The sequence below is a fragment of the Mandrillus leucophaeus genome, unplaced genomic scaffold (genome assembly GCF_000951045.1).
Source record: "Mandrillus leucophaeus isolate KB7577 unplaced genomic scaffold, Mleu.le_1.0 Scaffold276, whole genome shotgun sequence".
Lineage (NCBI taxonomy): Eukaryota > Metazoa > Chordata > Mammalia > Primates > Cercopithecidae > Mandrillus > Mandrillus leucophaeus.
This window is the reverse complement of record NW_012102876.1, coordinates 2932813-2953742: the sequence shown is the minus strand read 5'-3', so window position 1 is coordinate 2953742 and position 20930 is coordinate 2932813. Positions and strand designations below refer to the sequence as shown.

The 20930-nt window shown below is 42.3% G+C and overlaps 1 protein-coding gene across 1 annotated transcript in view; it reads right to left on the bottom strand.

The window, feature by feature from the left end:
• The window catches only part of LOC105543159 (olfactory receptor 7E24-like), a 64383-nt gene extending 47022 nt beyond the window's left edge, over window positions 1–17361 (bottom strand). The window contains 2 exon segments of the mRNA XM_011984953.1: window positions 17167–17243; window positions 17326–17361. Coding sequence (XP_011840343.1) covers window positions 17167–17243; window positions 17326–17361 — 113 coding nt within the window.
• Between the last annotated feature and the right edge of the window lie 3569 nt (window positions 17362–20930).

Below are 20930 nucleotides of genomic sequence, written 5' to 3'. Positions count from 1 at the left end.
GCCCCATCTGTAAATCCTAGTAGCAGGCATCTGTGTCTAGACCACAGGAATTCTATCTTCAGGTTCCAACACTGGGGTGTTTGAAACTGAGAAGGTAACTTCATGCTGATAGCACAGTTACCAGCCAGATGCTTCAAAGCTGGAGGATCCAACTGAATTGCTTCAAAAGTTTTCTGGTTCCTAGCACTGCCTAGCAGATGGCAAGTTTGCCCCTGGCAACTTGCTGCCAGGATGAAGTAATGTCTTTTCGCAGTTACTGTCTCATTGTTTTTAATAAGTGTTGATGTGATGCACAAATGCACCTTATAGAGCCCTGGTCACTCATGGTGGGGATGTGCCTGGTCCTAATCCTTGGGAGAGGTAGTTTTAGGAAATTATAAGGAAGTGAAAATGATTCTTTCTGCCCATCTCTGCTAACAACTAGCAATAGTTAAGCAGCCTTTGATGAGTCCTTTGGTTACTCAAACAAACCTGGTATGTAGAGCAGGCACTGCCAGAGCCTCATGGCCTTTTTGTACAGGAGTGGTGTACAGTTCAGCAGAGAGGCACAGCAAAATCCTCTTCTGCCATTCATATCAGGGACTTCTGAAATCCAGAGATGGGGCAATGTGGGCCCTGTCTTAGTCTGTTCCTATGGCAGTAAGAAAATACCTGAGACTGGGTCATCTATAAAGAAGAGAAATATATTTCTTATAGTTCTGGAGGCTGGAAGTCCAAAATCAAGGCACTAGCAGGTTTGGTGTCTTGCAAGGATGTGATCTCTGCATCCAAAATGGTGCTGTGTTGCTGCATCTTCCAGAGGGCATGCTGTGTTCCCACAAGTTGGAAGGAATGGAAGGAGCAAAAAAGGAGCTGAATGCACTCCCTCAAGTCCTTTTATAAGGGTGCTGATACCATCCATGAGGCAGAACCTTTATGGCCTAATCAGCTTCTAAAGGCCACACCTCTTGATACTGTTGCACTGTGGATTATGGTTCAACATGAATTCTGGAGGGACATAAACATTCAGACCATCATAGATCCCTTGTGCCTAGAACTCTGGGGGAAGAGGCTGAACACTCAGCTTCACCTGTCACTCTGAGACTTATCCATCAGAAATGTCAAATCCTGAATAGACCATTCAGTAACAGAAATCTCCCTTCCCTCCTTTCTCTGATGTGCAATGGTTCTGCCTGTTAGAATCATCTGGAGAGCTTTTTAAAAATACCAAAGTCAGGAGCTCGACCCTAGAGATTCAAATTTAACTGATCTGGTATTGGGCCTGGAAATCCTCTATTTTTTAAAAGTTCCCCAATTGAGACCAGGTGCGGTGGCTCATGCCTGAAACCCGGCACTTTGGGAAGCCGAGGTGGGTGGATCACTTGAGGTCAGGAGTTCGAGACCAGCCTGGCCATCATGGTGATACTTCATCTCTACTAAAAATAAAAAAAAAAAAAAAAAAAAAAATTAGCCAGGTGTGGTGGTGCACACCTGTAATTCCAGCTACTCAGAGGTTGAGGCATGAGAATCCTTTGAACTTGGGAGGCGGACATTGCAGTGAGCTGAGATCATGCCATTGCACTCCAGCCTGGACAACACAGCGAGATTCCATCTCCAAAAGAAAAGAAAAGTTCCACAGTTGAGTCTAATGGGCAGCTAACATTAAGAAGCATTGACCTGGAATCTCATACCTCAGTATAAAGCATAAAATTTCTATCCATATTTATGTCAGAACAAAAGTTTACATCAGCTGTTGATAATACCAGTGAAAAAATATGATTAATAATTGCTTAAATTGTATCTGTGTGGGGTAAATGCAGCTGATAGCAATAACTTAAGCATACCCTTAGAATGACCCTGTATGGCAGACACATCTGAACGTGTGTTCCAAGCTAGGGAATTCGGGAGTGGCCAACCCAGAAATTATTCCTTGTTTATGAAGAACATCTGAGCCCCTGGCCCGAACCATGGAAGTGAAACACGGGCTGTACATGGGATTGAGGCCCTAAGTTTTGGGTTACATGAAGGTTGCCAGGTGGAGGTCATTAGGGGAAGGTGTTAAGTGAAAATGCTATATAAACTGCATGCGGTTTGCAAGTGGTTGCAGTTTTCCTGCTCAGCCCAATGCCACTGGGCCATGTGGTTATGTTGTCCAGGCCACCACTACTGGACTTTCTCTTCTGTGTGTAAGCCCTTAATAAAACCCCGTATCTCCTTTGCTGACTCTGGGTCTCTTCTTCAGCCTCTTGAACCTGGTGCTCTCCCTGTTAAGGTTAATCAGCGTTCAGCAGAACAACCAGTTAGCAATTTACAGTTTGCCATCTTCAAAATGCCTTTTGGTTCGGTGAGATAAAGTGGCTAACCAGGAGGAAGCAGGTAGGATGTGCCAAGGCTTGGTCTAAAACACCTAATTATTTGAGCTCAACTCCTTCCACTGTTCCACCCCCGGCTCCTCAATTGCCAAGCCTGTTTTCTGTAATCAGACTGAGCCTGTGAGACATTTACAGCCGGCCCTCCACCACTGGATTGAAGTAGAACAGCAAGGTAATTATCAGAATAATTCAGGTAATGGCAGTTTATTTTCCCTGAATTACCTGGATAATTACCTCAAGCCTAATAAGATAGAGAGAAGCCAGAGCCACATTCTGATGGTTTTATTGCCCCCTCAACAATGTGTTCTTGTTTAACGGTCCTGACTTAAAGAAATAATTTGTTGAAGCTTGTGTCTTCCTTATTTGCCACAGGATATTCCATAAATCATCTGGGAAAGGTACCAGTGTATAATTGTCCAACTCCTGTGCCTGTTGAAATCTCCTCCAGGCTGAGGAGCACAGCTGTCCTGGATTCCTGACGTGTTCTCTGAGTTTTGGGGAGTCATTAGCTCAGGTAATGAGGTGACAAAGAGGAAGTCTTCTGGGTGTTAGATTTTTGTTTCTCCTTTTCTTTTTGTGTGCCTTCCCACATTTCTTAACTACGTAACCAAATATTTCACACTATGTCTGATATGGTTTGCCTGTGTCCCCACCCAAAATCTCATCTTGAATTGTAATCCCCATAATCCCCACGTGTCAAGGGACCAGGAGGAGGTAATTGAATCATGGGGGCAATTTCCCCCATGCTGTTCTCATGATAGTGATTGAGTTCTCACGAGATCTGATGATTTTATAAGTGTTTGGTAGTTCTTCCTGCGTTCATGCTCCTTCCTGCTGCCGTGTGAAGAAGGTGTGCTTCCCCTTTGGCTTCCACCACGACTGGAAGTTTCCTGAGGCCGTCCCCAGCCATGCCGAACTGTGAGTTAATTAAACCTCTTTCCTTTATAAATTACCCAGTCTCAAGCAGTTCTTTATAGCAGTGTGAAAAAAGACTGATACAACATCCTGTTTTCCTGTGCTGAACTTGATCTGTAAAATGGAGCACCTTATCCAAGAGACAAGACCTGGGCTTTCACATGAAGCCTCATGGCCAGAAACTGGGGAACCCAAAGCCAACTAATGAGACAGGAGCTTCCTGGTTCTGTTGCTATCACTATTTGCTTTGTTAAAATGACCAAATGTCTCACAGGAAGAGGTGTCTATCTCTTTCCAAAAGGGAATTCCTCCTCTGGGGCACTTGGTCCTCTCTCTGGAGCCTTACTTCATTGTCACTCCCTCTTTTCTCTCTCTGCCGTCTTTGCTGTCCACTGGCTCCTTCTAGATAGGATTAAGTCTTCCCCATCCCTGTAAGTAGAAAGTGAGAAATTGAATGAGATTGGGCAGGAGCTGGCCATGGCCGAGAGTTGATGGAATGACAGTTTTACGAGATGGAAAGCAGAAAATAGAGACCAGAAAATGCAGCCAAGTCAGATACACCAGATCAATGTAGCAATATGGAAGCAAAGAGAGATGAAGTTCCAAATAAACATGATATGATGGAAAACCATGGGTTTGGAATTGAATCCTGGCTGCTTAGCTCTCTAGCTGTGTGATAATCTTTAAAACTGATGTATTATTAAAACCCACCTCCCAAGGCTTTGTAAGATTGAATTATTTGTTGCATGCAAAATTACTTGGATAAATTTTATACTCATTAATTATTACTATTATTATTGCCAAAAAGGGAAATGTAGCCGGCTATGTTAAATGCTTCTTGGAATCAGAGTGAAAAAGGTACTGGGGGTCTTCTAGTCCTATCTTTGAAGGTTTTGAGACCTCTTCTCATAATAAGAAAAACAATTCACAAAGTGATCAAGAATTTACATATATATATGTAGTATGTTGAATAGTGTCCCCCAAAATTTATGTCTACACTGACCCTTGGAATGTGGCCTTATCTGGAAATAGGGTCTTTGCAGATATAATTTAGGTAAAGATCAAGATAAGATCACACTGGGTTAAAGTGGGGCCTAAATCCAATGACTGTGTCCTTATAAGAGACAGAAAAGGGCACAGAGAGAAGATGCTGTGAAGATGAAAACAGAGATTGCAGTTATGCTAACACCAGCCAGGGAATGCCAGGAGTCACTAGAAGTTAGAAGAGCCCAGAAAGGATTCTCCTCTAGAGCTTTCAAAGAAAGCTTAGTCCTGCGACACCTTGATTTCCGACTTCTGCCCTCCAGAAGTATGAGAGAATAAATTTCTAAAGTCCTAAGCCACCCAGTTTGTGGTAATGTGTTATGGCAGCCCTAGTAAACTAATACATGTAAGTATCTGAATCCAAAGCTTCGCAAATTATACTTACTGTGTGTGATGCACTATGATAAATCCTATTAATGCTGGCTCTAAACCACTAAATTGATTTCTGACCCACTTATCGGTTGTGACTCATGATTGGGAGAAACATTGTTCTACTATATCTCTCATTAAGGATGAATGAAGACTGAGAAAAAAATCTTTGGATTTGATGATTAAGAGTCAATGCTGGTCCTCATGGAAATAATTAAGGTAGGATGGCAGGAGCTATCTACTTAGCACAGAAATGTGATCATTATAGACAGGTAGATAAAAATAGATGGATAGATATAGATATAGATAAATACATGCATTCTATATTTTGTGCCCAAAATATCAGTGGCTTAAATAAAAGCATATTCTTCTTGTTAAAAAAAAATTAAATAAAGGTAAATTATTTACTCTCATACAAATATAAAATGAATACATGTCAAAGATTTTAACTCATTAACTAATGAAGGAACCAGTAAGATATTACTACCAGCTCACAGGAGAATTTAAAGTACCCCACTTATAGAGGTCAATCAGGAATACTGAAGAGAATTTACAAATAGATGTAAAACTGTTTTTTTCCAAGGGGCAGAAGTAGAGAGGTAGTAAAGGTGATAACCAATTCACGGACAGAATTTGTCTTCTTTTTTTTTTGTTTGTTGGTTTTTGTTTTTTTGAAACGGAATCTCACTCTGTCGCCCAGGCTGGAGTACGGTGGCACAATCTCGGCTCACTGCAACCTCTGCCTCCCAGATTCAAGCAATTCTCCTGCCTCAGCCTCCCAAGTAGCTGCGATTACAGACATGCACCACCACGCCTGGCTAATTTTTGTATTTTTAGTAGCATGAGATTTCACCAGGTTGTCCAGGCTGGTCTCAAACTCCTGATGTCAAGTGATCTGCCCGCCTCCACCTTACAAAGTGCTGAGATTACAGGCGTGAGCCATTGTGCCCAGCCAGAATTTGTTTGTATGTGGAAAAGAAATCATCTTTGCCTTGCTAGCAGTTATCTACAATTTACAGTGTTGCAAAATAGTTCAAAGACAATGAATGGTAGAGGTAACCTGGCTGGGTAAGGTACTCAGGACACCCAAGAATCTTTTTGTTGCCCATTTCAAAACCCTTTGCAATTTTTCCTGGCACTCTCTTATATAATCCCATGAGAGTAAGTATTCTAGAACTCCCATGGCAGTTCCCAGTATCAAGGGACCAGTGCCTTCCGTCTTACTGGTTATCCATTTCTAGGGTGACACTTTCATGTTTGGCAATGTAGGGAAGGAGAGGTAGTAGGAACAGGAAGGGAAAATCAAGCTGAAGAAAGGACTAACCTTGACTGGTCACTGTCTTTAACTTCAAAGCTCACACTGCAGATGCCATCCCCTCTATGCAACCTTGCCTAATCACCATAGCTAAAATCTCTTTCTCCCCTAAACTCCCATGTCCCTTGATATATGCCCGTCTTCCTCATCATTATTCTGTATATATCTTATCTCTTCTGTAGGCTCTAACGTATCTTATTTATGTTTTTAATGCCCATAGCTTCTAGTACACTGCCCTGCCCAAAGCTGACATTTTATTCAGTTATTACCATCCTATTGAGCTCTCTTCAGGACAAAGCCAAAGAAAGAATCTAGTATTTTTCCTCCCCTTTCAATAACACAGAGAGTTACCAGTAATCTTTCTTTGATGGCATTACAGTGAGACTTCAGATCATGAGTTTGAGAATTCTGGCATTTAAGTCACATTCCATTTTGATATACAGTAACATATAAAGATTTAATCAAATAATTAAACATCTATTCTGCCCAGCACAGTTTGGCATATTAGAAAGTGAGAGAAATTTTGAATACCACAGACCAGGGTACAAATCCTGGTCCTGCTACTCACTGGCATATGTGACCTTCTGTGAGTCACTTAACTTCTCTGGGCTTCTGCTTTCACATTCATTAAATGAGGATAATAAATCCACCTTGCAAGGTTATTGTGACATATAAGCCTATTGTATACACAATGTCTATCATAAAGTCAATGGCATTCACTAATATTAGCATACAAAACTGAGAATATCTGGATTTTTGACTGTATTTATCCCTTATTTATCTTTTTTTTTTTTTTTTTTTTTTTTGAGATAGGGTCTCACTCTTGCCCAGGCTGGAGAGCAGTGGTGCAATCTTGGCTCACTGCAGCCTTGACCTCTTGGGCTTAAATGATCCTCCCACCTCAGTCTCCCACCTCAGCCTTCTGAGTAGCTGGGACCACCAGCACATACTACCATGCCCAGCTAATTTTTGTATTTTTTATAGAGATGACGTTTCACCATATTGCCCAGGCTGCTCTCGAACTTCTGGGCTCAAGTGATTGGCCCACTTTGGCCTCCCAAAATGCTGGGACTACAGGTGTGAACCACCGTGACTGGCCTGTATTCATCTTTTTTAACCAGATGTTTGGTACTATTGTGTAGTCACAGCTATAGTTAGTAGAAGGTAAGTCAAATTCATGTCAATTATGGCCAGATGTGAAGATGAATTAACAAATGCATCTGATCAGTCCATCCATAATTTCAGTCAAATTATCAGGAACTATATAATTTGTATAATACAACTAACTGTTCATCTTTCTGTGAAGTGTACCCACTTCACAGTGGGGACAGGTTTATGGCAGTAGCTGTACAACTTTTAAAATCTGCCTTTGTTTCTTATTTATTTTGAAATGGGGATCTTTTTAAACTCCTTAAAACTTGAAGTAAGTCTCAGAGACCCCAACTAAAACTACCAAGTAAGTTTGTACAGGAAACTTTTCCAAATGTAATTACAGGGCAGATATTTCAGGGTGTATATATATATATGTGATAGTATTTTAATAATTTGTTGAGCCTTAAGGTACAGTATCAAATACTGTTCATTCCTTCCAGTTTAGAGGGGAGGAGTGGAAACAATAGGGAAGCAGAATGGAATGACTTATTCAACTTTCCCATTCTTTAATACAGCATTGACCTTTGTAAAAGAAAACACATATACACATGCACATAAACAAGGACTCCCATTTACCTTATTTTCCATTTTAAATTATACTACCCAGTCATTCATCTTTGTCACAATCCACCAAATAGTTTTGTAAGAACATGTTTCATAAACAAGCTCTCCTTTCAGCATCAGCCAGAAAGGTTAAGGTTTCGATCCTGCATGATAGAAACCCTTTTTGTAATTCTCCCCCAAACATCTGTTCAGTCACTCATCATTAACATCTGTCACCCATTTCTGGGCTCAACCCAGACAAAGCTATGTTTTTCTGTTTCTCTAACAAACTCCATTTCAAATTGTTACCAAGTGATTCCTACTCAGACTAACCTTACACAAGGATTGAGAAGATGTCTTCTTGGATCAAATTCATCTTCCACTAATGCAGCATCTACCCTGCAGCCTTGGCAAAAGCTTAATGGCTCAGAGGAAGGGAAATTGCTCATAACATGCTAACATTTTCCTGCCTGAAATTGTTACATTGAAAACTTCTAATTCTCTTTAACTTTCCAGGGTTAGCAAAACGCCATCCTATACATCTTATACATACGTGTATCTTTAACTTCAGCCCATCATTTACCCTATACAAGCCCCAGCAGGGCTGCTTTGCAAACCAACTGAAATAAGAACATAAGAAATGATTTTGTAATACTTGGTCCAATTATTTGCATAAAATGGCCAATAAATATTGGTTCATTTGGACAGGTAATGCAATGTTTAAAAATATGTAGAGAGACCTGAACTGATATCTTGGAAAATCACCTGTAAGTCAGGTAACTTTGGATACTTTAGTTAATGGCCCGGGGCCCTCATCTACTTAAAGGAAAAATGGATTCCTTATAGAATTAAAGAGTTAAAAGGACTATTGCACATAAAGTGCTTTTTTTATTTTAAATTTCTTAGATAGAGACAGGGTCTCACTATATTGCCCAGGCTGATCTGAAACTCCTGGCCTCAAGCAATCCTCCCAACTTGGCTTACTCTCAATGTGCTGGAATTACAGGAGTGAGCCACCATGCCTGGCCAACATAAAGTACTTGACACAGTGCCTGGCACATAGTAAACAACTCAGGTTATAGTAACTCTTTATTTATTTTACTTATTTAATTGAGATACAAAGTCTTGCTCTGTCACTCAGGCTGGAGTGCGTGGCACAATCATAGCTCACTGCAGCCTCAAACTCCTGGGCTCAAGTCATCCTCCTGCCTCAGCCTCCTGAGTAGCTAGAATGATAAGCGTGCACCCCTGGATAGTTTTGTTTGTTTGTTATAAATACTGGGTCTTGCTGTTGCCCAGTCTAGTTTCAAACTCCTACCCTGGGCTTTGGTGGCTGGGATTATGGCGTGAGCCATCACACCTGGCCAGTTTATGGTAACTCTTGCCATCATCATCTTCAAAGAAAAAAAAGAGCAGAATGGCTTTACCTTGCTCTTTGAGCTTAACATCTCCTTTTTCTCATTTCTGTTTAACCAGTATTTACTGAGAGCCTCTTATGGGCTAAAAACTGTGCCAAATAACATGAAAGAGGCAAATTCCTTGTCCTCAAGGAGCTCTCCCTGGAGAAGATAGATAGATCTAGACTCTACTTCAAATCAGATGATAGTAAGTGCTATAAATACAAAAGTAACATTCCTCACAGATTACTTGAGGATGTTTTAACACCAAATCTCTGATTTTCTTATTAGAAGTCTTTCACTGGAGGCTCATCTTACAGTGTAAGTTAGGAATTTAAACCCCAGGGCAAATATTTCATTTCAATGAGAACCTAATGGTTATAATCTAGGTCAATGTTTATAATTTCAGTAGTGCAGTGAGGAGAAGGGTTTTCACCTCTATTTCCATGGATTTTAAAAACAATCATAGTGAAGAAGGCCCCCAAAACTGAACCAAATGGGACAAGTGAATTATTATAACTTATTTATTTCCTTCAAGAAATATAGTATAAAAAGTATTTCAGAAAGCTCCCATAACCCATTAGAGTCTATTTGATATATAAGGATGCTAAATATTAATATCGATATTTTTTGTTGAGGAGCAGAATGCCAAGGACTCATTTTCTGTTGAATATAGTCAATAAGGAAGGAGTCTCTTTGAGAATTCCATCGTGACCATAGCTATGGGTCCCTTTCCTCGTTATCTGGGGAAAGGACAAATGAAGCGGAGCACCTTTCAGAGCTACAGTTCTCTGCTGTCGTTCCTTCATGGGCCCCTGTCCTGGGGACATACGTCTTGTGAAGAAAATATGTGTCACACTGAAGATGTGATAAACGTGCTGAGACCACACAAAGAAACTGACTCCATCAGCAGAGGGGGATGGGGTGAGCAGAGCTTTCCAGGCAGAGGGAATTGCATGCAGTGGGGATATCACTTCTCTGAACCTTCATTTCCTGGCCTCTACGTGGACAAAACAAGGCACATCTCTCTGGGTGCCCAGAAGCACTTATATATATTGTCTGGTAGTCATGGGCACTCATCTATGTTAATTTATTTGTGGCCCAGAGTTACTGGACTAGGCAGTGATTAGAAACCAAGCCCAGGTATTCTGAGCACCAGGTCATGCAGGTTCCAGGGCATCACTCTACTTCCAGGCACACCCAGCAGACAAAGTGTATGTGTAAGTCCCAGCTGATCTGCTACCATGTTCATAGGGTAAAGTTGGGAAGTATTTGTCCCTCAACCTTCAAACCCCACCTGCTTCAACAAACCCTGGCCTGCCCAGCATGCATTCCATGCTGATCCCTTCCCCAACCCCACACCCCACCCATGGGGCACTGGTAGGGGAGAATCAAGCTAACTCTTAACAAGTCAAGAAAAAAAATACTACCCCGGCCACGCGTGGTGTCTCATGCCTCTAATACCAGATCTTTGGGAGACTGAAGGGGGCAGATTGCATGAGCTAAGGAGTTTGAGACCAGCCTGGGCAACATGGCAAAAACCCGTGTCTACAAAACATACAAAAATTAGCCAGGTATGGAAGCTCGCACCTGTAGTCCCAGCTAATTGGGGAGCTGAGGCGGGAGGATCGCCTGAGCCTGGGAGGTCGAGGCGGCAGTGAGCTGAGATCATGCTACTGTACTCCAGCCTGGGCAACAAAGCCAGACCCCATTTCTTAAAAAAAAAAAAAAAAAAAAAAATACTACCCCAAGGGAGGCCTCAGCCATGAATTAAATTGGGAAGAAAAAGTAATGACAAATGACGCTGAAAAGGCTAGAGTTTTAAAAAGATGCTTTTAGTTGTCTTTAAAAAAAAAATCCAAAGGCAAATCCGATAACCAAAGAATGCATGGTCTATGATGGAGGAAAGTAGGAAATTGAGTTACATGAGGGAAGGAGCTGACTAAATGCCTTTTTGGAAATAGAGATGTTTCTAAGTCAACGGGCCCTAAGGACATGTTTCCTGAGATACTTAATGCCAAATGTGTTCTTTTCACTTAAGACTGGTATCTTGTTCTCTAAGTTGTTGAGATCTTTAATACTTGATTATTTCCTCCTCAATGCTTTCCTCTCCTGGAATTGTAGACACTTTGTACTCGGTTTCAAGTTCTGTAAACTGCATTCTGCCTCCCAGGCAGGACATTTGGTAGGGGGAGGCAAGGGGAGGAAGCAGCTTGCATGTGCCCAGCATATGTTCAGGCTCTGTGCCCACCTTGCAATATGCATCTGATGACTCAGGCTATGTACTGATTTTCTTAAATGCATATCTGATTCATTCTGCACACAGAATTCAGAGATATTTTGTAACGTAAGCAGATCATACTACTTCTCTGCTTGCCACCTGCCTGTCACTTCCCACTGTACCCAGAATGAAATCCACACTCTTTACCAGGTGCTATAGGGCCCTACATGGGCTGGCTCTGAGCCACCTCACCATGCTCATTTTGTGCCACTCTTCCCCACCATGACTATGGCACACCTGTGTTTGCCTCTGACAGTGTATAGGTGACATCCTCTTCTTTTCAGCTCAGAGTCTACACATATGCTGCTCCCTCTCCCTGGAATCTCTTTCCCAGACTCTGCCTGGCTAGTGCCTCCTCCTTCAAATTTCAGCATTATTGTCTCTCTCTCTCTTTTTTTTTCAAAACAGAGTTTCACTCTTGTCACCCCGGCTGGAGTGCAGTGATGCGATCTCAGCTCACTGCAACCTCTGCCTCCCAGGTTCAAGCAATTCTCCTGCCTCAACCTCCCAAGCAGCTGGGACTACAGACACCCACCACCATGCCTAGCTAACTTTTGTATTTTTAGTAGAGATGGGGTTTCACCATGTTGGCCAGGCTGGTCTCGAACTCCTGACTTCAGGTGGTCCACCCACCTCAGCATCCCAAAGTGCTGGGATTACAGGCATGAGCCACCATGCCCAGCCTGTTATCTCTTTCTTAAAGAGGCCCTCCCTGTCTCTCAATCCAAACTAGGCCAACCACTATTGTACACTCATAACAGCCTAGTCTTTCCTTATTAACGCTTGTTATTTGTGAGGTTATTTGCCAAATATCTGACACCCTACACCTGATGGAGAGTAAACCTCATGGAGACATTGACCAATATGCACCTATTTTATGAACATTATATACCAAGAACCGAACATAGCTCTTGTCCCAGCACAGTGCATGATAAATGTTTAGAAAATAAATGAATGGCTGGCTTGAACAAAACTACCATCTTTTCTATTTCTGCTGTCGGAATTGAAAGAGTAGAGGTGGCCTCTATACCTCATCTCACAACAGAATACCAAATTATTAAAAGCACCTGAAACCAAACTGAATTACAGTCAAAATGGTAGATTGACTCTCTTCTCCTTCTAGCCAAGGAGCTGCTAAAAAGGGAGGTCACTGGTCTAAAAAGTTATAAAGAACTTTGAGGAAAAGAAGGTGCATTTATCAAAACCAGGAAGATTCTAATCCAAAGTCTCTTGAGAGGGCCAATCACCTACATAAATAGTCATACAGTCACTCACATAAATGCCAAAATGTCAGAATTTAAAGTTGGCATTTGGAAGGGAAGTAGCTGTATCTCCACAGAAACCTGAACCCTACAGACCTTGCTCACATAGTACAGTATTTTCCAGTGTTATCCTGAGAAGCCCAGCTGTTCCCATAACTAAAGGCAATTTCCAGTCATTTCTTTGGTTTTCCACTAATTATACATTATTATTGTAATGGTATAGCATGTCAAGCCATGGTCTTTATGAAAACCAGGGTACTTCTGGGGGAAAACAGATAAAAGGGAAACTCATATCTCTGTCTCTGTCTCTACTGAACCAGGCATGGGTGATCCTTCAAGGTAGAAACTGGGTGTTGCTCATCTTTGCTTACCTGGAGCCTAGAATGGTGCTGAGCACAGAGTAGATTGTCAATTGGTGTCTACTGAATGTCTACATAAATGATGGATAGATGGGAGTGTGTCTAAGCAATTTGTGGAGTTTTCTTTCACTGAAATAAAGTTGACCCTTGGACTATTCATTTAGGAAGATTATGTACTTATAAACTGACCCACCTGTGCTCAGACCCTATAGGGACATTCTCTACATCATCCCCCCGCCACCAAAACCTTATCTATTTATTCCCAATTTCTACTGTTCTATTTACACTCAGCATGTCTTCTGACCTTTGGCAATATCTCCCAGCTGGAGTCTTCTCTTTCCTTGGACAAGGCATTGGTACTTAATTTTTTCTTTCTTAAGATCTGTTACTCAGCTTATCTCATTCTCATCTTTGGCTGACCTAGATAAGGGTCCTCCCTCAAGCTTCAGCCACTTCAGGTGTAACTGGCTTTCTGCCAGCCCAAGACTTCTGAAACAGATTTTAAAGAGAGATGCCCTAGAAATTGGATAACTGGTGAGCTGCCAACAGATGACAGGTAACAGGCATGATGATATCATACATCTAGCTATCAAACTACTTCCAGATGTGGATAACTGAGGAGAAAAGATTACTGTACATGATGCTATTACCTATGTCTTTTCTAGAAAGACAGTTAAAAAAAAAAACCCAAAGCAAGATTTAAACATGACATCAAGACACAGATTGGTGCTTGCTTTTTCTGCTCTCTGCTAATTCCACACTGCTTCATTCAGCTACTTTATGTTTTCAAGTCTAAATTGAAAATATCTTCCCTTCCTCCCAAGGATCAAAGATGAATATAATTGTAGTTAAGATCTTAGATTGTCAACTCTGGAAGGCCAGTGTGGAAATTCTGGGTCTACTAGTAAGTAGCACGGGCAAGCTATCTAACCTCTTCAAGCCATAGTGCTCTTCTTTCCAAAATATGAAAAATAACAGCACAGAGGGAAATTGCTCACTGGAATTCCAGGACCTCAACTGTCCTGGATGAATGATATTTCCAACATTTAGATATCTTTAAAAGAACTTTTCCTGCTACCATTTGATCCAGGTCTTGCATCTTCTGGATATATTTTTTCCTTCTTTCCTTCCTTCCTACCTTTCTTTTTTCTTTCCCCTCCCCACTGCCCTTTATCTATATGTTCTTACCTACTACATGGATTAAGGGATGCATGTCTAATGTCAATTTCCACAATCAAGTTAAAAGATAATAAAAAATGTGGCCGGGCGCAGTGGTTCACGCCTGTAATCCCAGCAGTTTGGGAGGCCGAGGCGGGCGGATCACGAGGTCAGAAGATTGAGACCATCCTAGCTAACATGGCGAAACCCTGTCTCTATTAAAAATACAAAAAAATTAGCCAGGCGTGGTGGCGGGCGTCTGTGGTCCCAGCTACTCGGGAGGCTGAGGCAGGAGAGTGGCATGAACCTAGGAGGTGGAGCTTGCAGTGAGCCGAGATCGCACCACTGCATTCCAGTCTGGGTGAGAGTGAGACTCCGTCTCAAAAAAAAAAAAAAAAAAAAAAAAAAAAAAAATATATATATATATACGTGATATCCAGCAAAATAAGCATCCCACCTTCTATTTTACAAGCTATGAGTCACAAGGTCACTGCAATCACTCATAATGGTTCATATCCCACTATGGATGTTGTAGGGGCTGAGCCTCTGGCATGCCCACTGGTCATTTACAACCCAGCCCTATACAGTACCACAACACCAAGTTGTTCCTTAAGTATCGTAATTTTTAACATATAATCTTTTAAAATCTTTTTGAACAATTAAAATGCTTACTTCCAGACCCCTGGGTAAATGACTTATTTATTCTACCTCCCTCATGACCTTGAAGTGAGGATTAAGAGAGATAAAGTGTGTAAACCAACTGGTGTATGACCTGGCATAGGCAGGGTAAGCAATAATTTAGAATGTGCTGAAATGGGACTGTTTGAATTGGTAGCTGTTGCTTCTGAAGGCTTTTTCTAATAGATCCAGAGAAAAATAAATCTAAAACCTTCTCACTATGACTGGAATGAGGTAAATTAGGGCTAGCATATAGGTCTGAACATGCACACTCACTCTGACAAATAGTAGCCACCTGGAGTACAAATAAAGCTGCAGGAAAGAGTTCTGTGTTCAATCAGCACTGGTCACTGTGGACCTAGGTTGAAGGAATGACAACATGGGTGCTGTGTGTTTGCTGTCTTTGCTGTTGTGATAAGCACATAGGACTGCCAGTTAGAAAACCTGGATTTTAGTCCTGCCCCACCTAGACACACCACCTCCAGCAAATCACCCAAGTCGAGACTGATTTCCTCATCTGCTTCCGTCGCCATCTTGCATGTTGTATCCTAGTAATCATAAACTGCTTGTGGTTCTCCCTACGTATCATTCTGTTGTCTAGTCCCTTGGCTTTCCTTTGCCTGGAGTACCCTTCTTATCCTTCTAACTCCCATAAGTCTTACCCTTCAGTTCCTAGCTCAAGCAGTGCCTTTCCCAGGAAGCCTTTCTCAACCCCCAGGTGGTGCTATGTACCCCAACTCTAAATGCCCACCCACCTGAGCATTATTCCTCTATTCTATGGGTTAGCAAACTTTTTCTATAAAGGTTCAATAGTCAATATTTTAGGCTCTGTAGGCCAGATAGCCTCGGTCACAACTATTATATTAAACTCTGCCATTGTAGCACGAAAGTATCCGTGGACAACATATAAATAAATGAGTATAGCTGTGTCCCAGTAAAACTTTACCGTTGGGCCAGACATGGTGGCTCATGCCTGTAATCCCAGCATCTTGGGAGGCTGAGGCAGGAGGATTGCTTGAGGCCAAAATTTAAGACTAGCCTGAGCAACATATTGAGATCCATGTCCACCAAAAAAAAAAAAAAAGTTCTAATTAGCAGGGCCTGGTGGTGCATATCTGTAGTCCCAGCCACTTGGGAGGCTGAGACGGGAAGATCCCTTGAGTCTGAGTGTTAAAGGCTGCAGTGAGCTATGGTTATACAGGTCACAAGGTATGACTGTGCGTCACAAGGTATGACGTCCTTCAATCTGGGGGACAGAGTTAGACCCTGTCTCGAAACAACAACAAAACAAAAACAAAAAAACCTTTATTTTCAAAAACAGATGTTGGGCTTGATCTACCCTATCAGGTAACATGTCATACTGGAATTGATCCATGTGCATATCTTTCTCTTTCACTAGACCGTGCGCTAAAGGCAGAGATAGGCCTTATTTCTTTGTACCTCTAACATTCAGCACACAGTGGCTATTCAATAACTGAAGTAACAACGCTGGAAAACTGGAATAATAATCTCTTTCTGGCTATTCCACAGGGCTATGGGTTTTAAGCATGATAAAGCATGTGAAAGCCCAGGACAGTGATAAGGCACCATTCAAACGTATGGTGCTCTTCCTGCGGGCACATCATTGACACTCTTGCTCTAGCCTCAGGAGGTGGAGAGTCATATATGAACCTGTTATTTCCTGCCACAAGCAGACACAAAATGAAACGCCAGCTAAACCCTCACTCCTTTCAGACTCAGCTTCTAAGAAGAAATGAATCATTAGGTTATATGCTGAGTTGAAACATATTAAACTGAAGTCCTGAAGTGACCCTGAAAGGCATAAAAAGCCTCGCAACGTCTGCCTCCCTTTCTTTAAGTTTCTCTTTAACAAATTCCTTCACACTTTTCCGGAAAGTATCAATATTTACATCTGTTGAGTTTGCTGTCAAGCTTAACAGAAGGCAGGAATAGATGTCTGAGTCCCCAAGGTGTGGACACAGAACTCAGAGAAGTCCCACTCAGCTGGGGTTTCTGCTCACTATGCAATGCTGCTCTTACCTGAAAACATGACCTCTTTACACCAGCCCGCTGTGACCAACACAACGTGAAAATTCTGTACAGATGTGAACAAATGGAGTGAACATTGGAAGGTGAGGATGAAAGATGAGATGTCCTGATCTTGCTGGTGCCCTAGGCCCATCCCCAATGATGACATTCATTCACTCACTCACTCACTCATTCATTCATTCATTCATTCAACAATTATCTTGAGAGCCAACTCCATGCCAAATTGTGCTGGGCATTCATTGCCTTTGTAGAGAGAACAAGGCACCACTGGGATTTCTCAGGCGCACTATTACCTTGCAGGGAAGGGCTCCAGGGCCTTTCGGGACCGAAGGGGCGGAGGCAAGAGGAAAGCTAATACCTCTAGTATTGTCTGCCAGTCAGAAGGCCACACCGGGATTAGAAGGGGAAGGGTTCCAGCACCTTCCTCCACCCTTGTCCCGAGGAAACCAAACCTTGCAGCTATTGTTTTCGTCGAAGCCCGAAGCCATGGGCTCGGCTGCGGCCCCTCAAAGGCCCCCACCAGCGCCACTCTCAGCTCTTCGCCCAGGATCACCTTGAGGCTGCGCCCTCCGCGTGCGCCCAGCTGCCTGCCCCTGCGCCACCCTGGGGCACCTTAGGGGCTGGAGGCTGTCTCGGCGGGCTTGGGGAGGTTGTGGCCGGGACCGCGAGGTTGCGCCCCCTGTAATCGCCCCGCAATGCCTCGCCAACTCCGGAAGATTTCAAGGAGTTGTGCCCGATAGTTTGCCACGAATCTCCAAACGGTGAACTACCACTTTCCTCCATGCCCTGCATTTCCCAGAGGGAGGGCTGAGGTCCAGGGACAGCACTGCTGCCCAAAATAACACTGCTGGTTAGTGGCACAATAAGGCCCAAACCCAAGGTCCTCTATCACTGGCACTCATGACAATAAAAGCAATGTCTATTTAGGAAGCGCTTGCCATATGCTAGGCCCTGTGACCATTTTAGGTACGTTATTTCATTCATTCTTCTCAGCCACAACCAGAGATAACATTTGTATCTCTATATAAATTAAAGCACCCAGAAATTAAATAGTGCCTGAAGAGCAACAAGCAGTGAGCAGGTGGGCGAGGTTTCCGTCCACTTTACCCCGTGATAGATTCCCGCTGATGTCAGGGAACTCATTCTCTGTTGTGTGCCTACCTGGCTGTTACAAACTTTGGTATACTTTAAGATGCCTAAAAGGAATGGGCTGCATCGTTTTTCTTATTTGTGTACATTCAGGGGACAGAATACCATTGCTGGCCTACACTGGGCCCAATTAATGGTTTTTTTAGTCTTGCTATTCACATAAAACACGAATAAAAACATCTTGTAGTATATATGTACATGTACATTTTGTATTGCATATACTTTTTGTTATATAGATTGACGGATAATGTTGCACATATGCCTATAAAGAAAAACTGTTCACTGCAGCATCCCCATGTATAACACTGAACCTGGCACATTCTAAGTGTATAATAAATGTTTATTGAACAAATTCATGATTAAAAAAACAATAAAATGTTAGCAGTGGTGTTAGGGAAATTGTCATTTTAAGAATACTTTTCGATAAGGAACTTTTTAAAAATTGTGGTAAGAGCACTTAACGTGAGATCTATCCTCTTAACAATTTTTTGGGTTTTTTGAGACAGGGTATCACTCTGTCACCCAGGCTGGAGCGCATTGTGCCATTATGGCTTCCTGTAGCCTCGACCTCTTGGGCCCTAGCAGTCCTCCCATCTCAGCTTCCCGAGTAGCTGAGACTACAGGTGCGTACCACTATGCCCAGATAATTTTTGTATTTGTCATAGAGACAGAGTCCCTCTATGTTGCTCAGGCTGGTCTCAAGCTCCTGGGCTGAAGGGATCCACCTGCCTTAACCTCCCAAAATGCTGAGATTTCCGGTATGAGCCACCACGCCAGCCTTAACAAATTTTTAAGTGCACAGTGCAGTATTTTTAACAGTAAGTACAATGTTGTAGAGCAGTTCTCTAGAACTTATTCAGCTGCATAACTGAAACTTTATACCCAGTTGAATAGCAACTCTATTTTTTCCTCCCCCTAGTGCCTGGCAACCACCATCTACTCTCTGCTCCTACGAGTTTGACTACTTCAGATTCCTCATGTCAGTGGGAATCACGCAGTATTTGTCCTGTGACTGGCTTAATGTCACTTAGCATAATGTCCTCAAGATTCATTCATGTTGTTGCATATGGCAGGATTTCCTTCCCTTTAAGGCTGAAAAATATTCCATTGTATGTATATGACACATTTTCTTTATCTACTCCTTTATCAACAGACATTTAGGTTGTTTCCACATGTCGGCTATTGTGAATAATGCTGCAATGAACATGAGAGTGCAAGATCTTGATTTCAATTCTTTTTACTAAATACCCAGAAGTGGGAAATACTGGATCACATGAGAATTCTATTTTTAACTTTTTGAGGAAACGCCATACTGTTTTCCATAGCAGCTGCACCATTTTGCATTCTTACCAACAGTGTACAAGGAAACACATATTTTTAATAATCAAAATATGTACCTATCTATAATTTTGTTGGCCTTTTGGAAAATAATAAGTCAAAAGTAACAGGAGTTCATGAAGATGTTCACAGTCTTGAGCCAGTTTACTCCTACAGATTGATCCTAGGGAGGAACAGGAGGAAGTAAGAAATGCCCTTGGGCTGTCCCAGAAACAAACTGCTTCCTTGCAGCCACTTCCTGGGACTCACTGGTCCAGTGTGAGGGAAGCAACTGGATAAATGATGCTATTTCAACACTATGGCATATTGTGTAGCTACTGAATAATAATAACTACAGAAACTTTGCAGTCCATAGAATCTGTAGAAACATGGAAAATGTTTATTAGGTAAATGAAAAATATCAGATGTGAAAGCAGTGTGAGGGTTGTGGGGTTTAGATAACTCACTGTTATTTTCATTTTCAACTATTTTAATGGTTTCTATCCTTGTTCATCAGGATAGATGAACACTCAAGCAGCAGCAATATCAGCTAGGTTTACCCTGGAGCTTGTTAGAAATGCAGAATTTTTAGCCCCACTCCAGATCTACCAAACCAAAATTTGCATTTTATCAAGATTCCCAAGTGATTTGTATGTGCCTTATGGCTTATATTATCTTTTTTTTTTTTTAAATATATTTGTTGAAGGAGCTCCTTAATTTGGTTTTCAAGCAATCTACAGATGAAGAGATAAAATTTGAGTTAAGTGACTTAACCAGAGTTCTGTACCATTCAATGTCAGCTGTCAAGCCCAAGTCCCCTGATTCTGAGGCTACAGCTAAATTCAGACTAGCCACAGCCTGCCTGGCCTTGTTTCTGTGCCAGGCCTTCCTCCATATGGCCTGAGGTGGTCCACCCACTGTCACCTTCCTTAGGCTAAACAGCATGGACAGTGACTACCGTCAACAGGGACCCGTTTCAGGAAAAAGAGGACAGGCTGAGGTTTCTGAAAACATTCCTGTCTCTCCCATGAGTTCCTGATGGCACTCCCTTGAACCCAATCCAAGGGGCTGAGGATTCGTGTTTGTGAGCCACCTTGGAGCCGTGGAGATGAAAGTAAGCAGGGCAGAGGGCCACTGCACATCAGTTGAAGCCACCCTGGCTCTCATCTAGTTCAACCCCATCCATTTTCAGAAGAAACACACCCAGAGAGGGAAGTGACTGGCCTTAAGCAACAAAGCTAAATTCAAGGCTAAGAGGAGAGGCTGGCATAGAGGGCAACCCAGATATGGGAATTCAGGGTAGTGTGGCTGGGAGCACCTCAAAACACACCTGCCAGGTGGGGAAGGAACAGGGAGGTCCAGAGTATTCCCTGAAGAACAGGTGTGTAGTATCCTCCCATAATGCTGTGATCCTTTGTCATTCATGTACCCCTTTCTGAGCAAAAGTTTATCCTAGTTCTCCGCACTGAGAAAGGCTTGCTCCCCTGTCCTGTGTGTTGTACATCCTCAAGTGCCTTTCCCCTCGTCAACCACTGACAAAACAGAATGAGAGACATATGCAAGGTGGATTTAAATAAATAAAATTCACTCT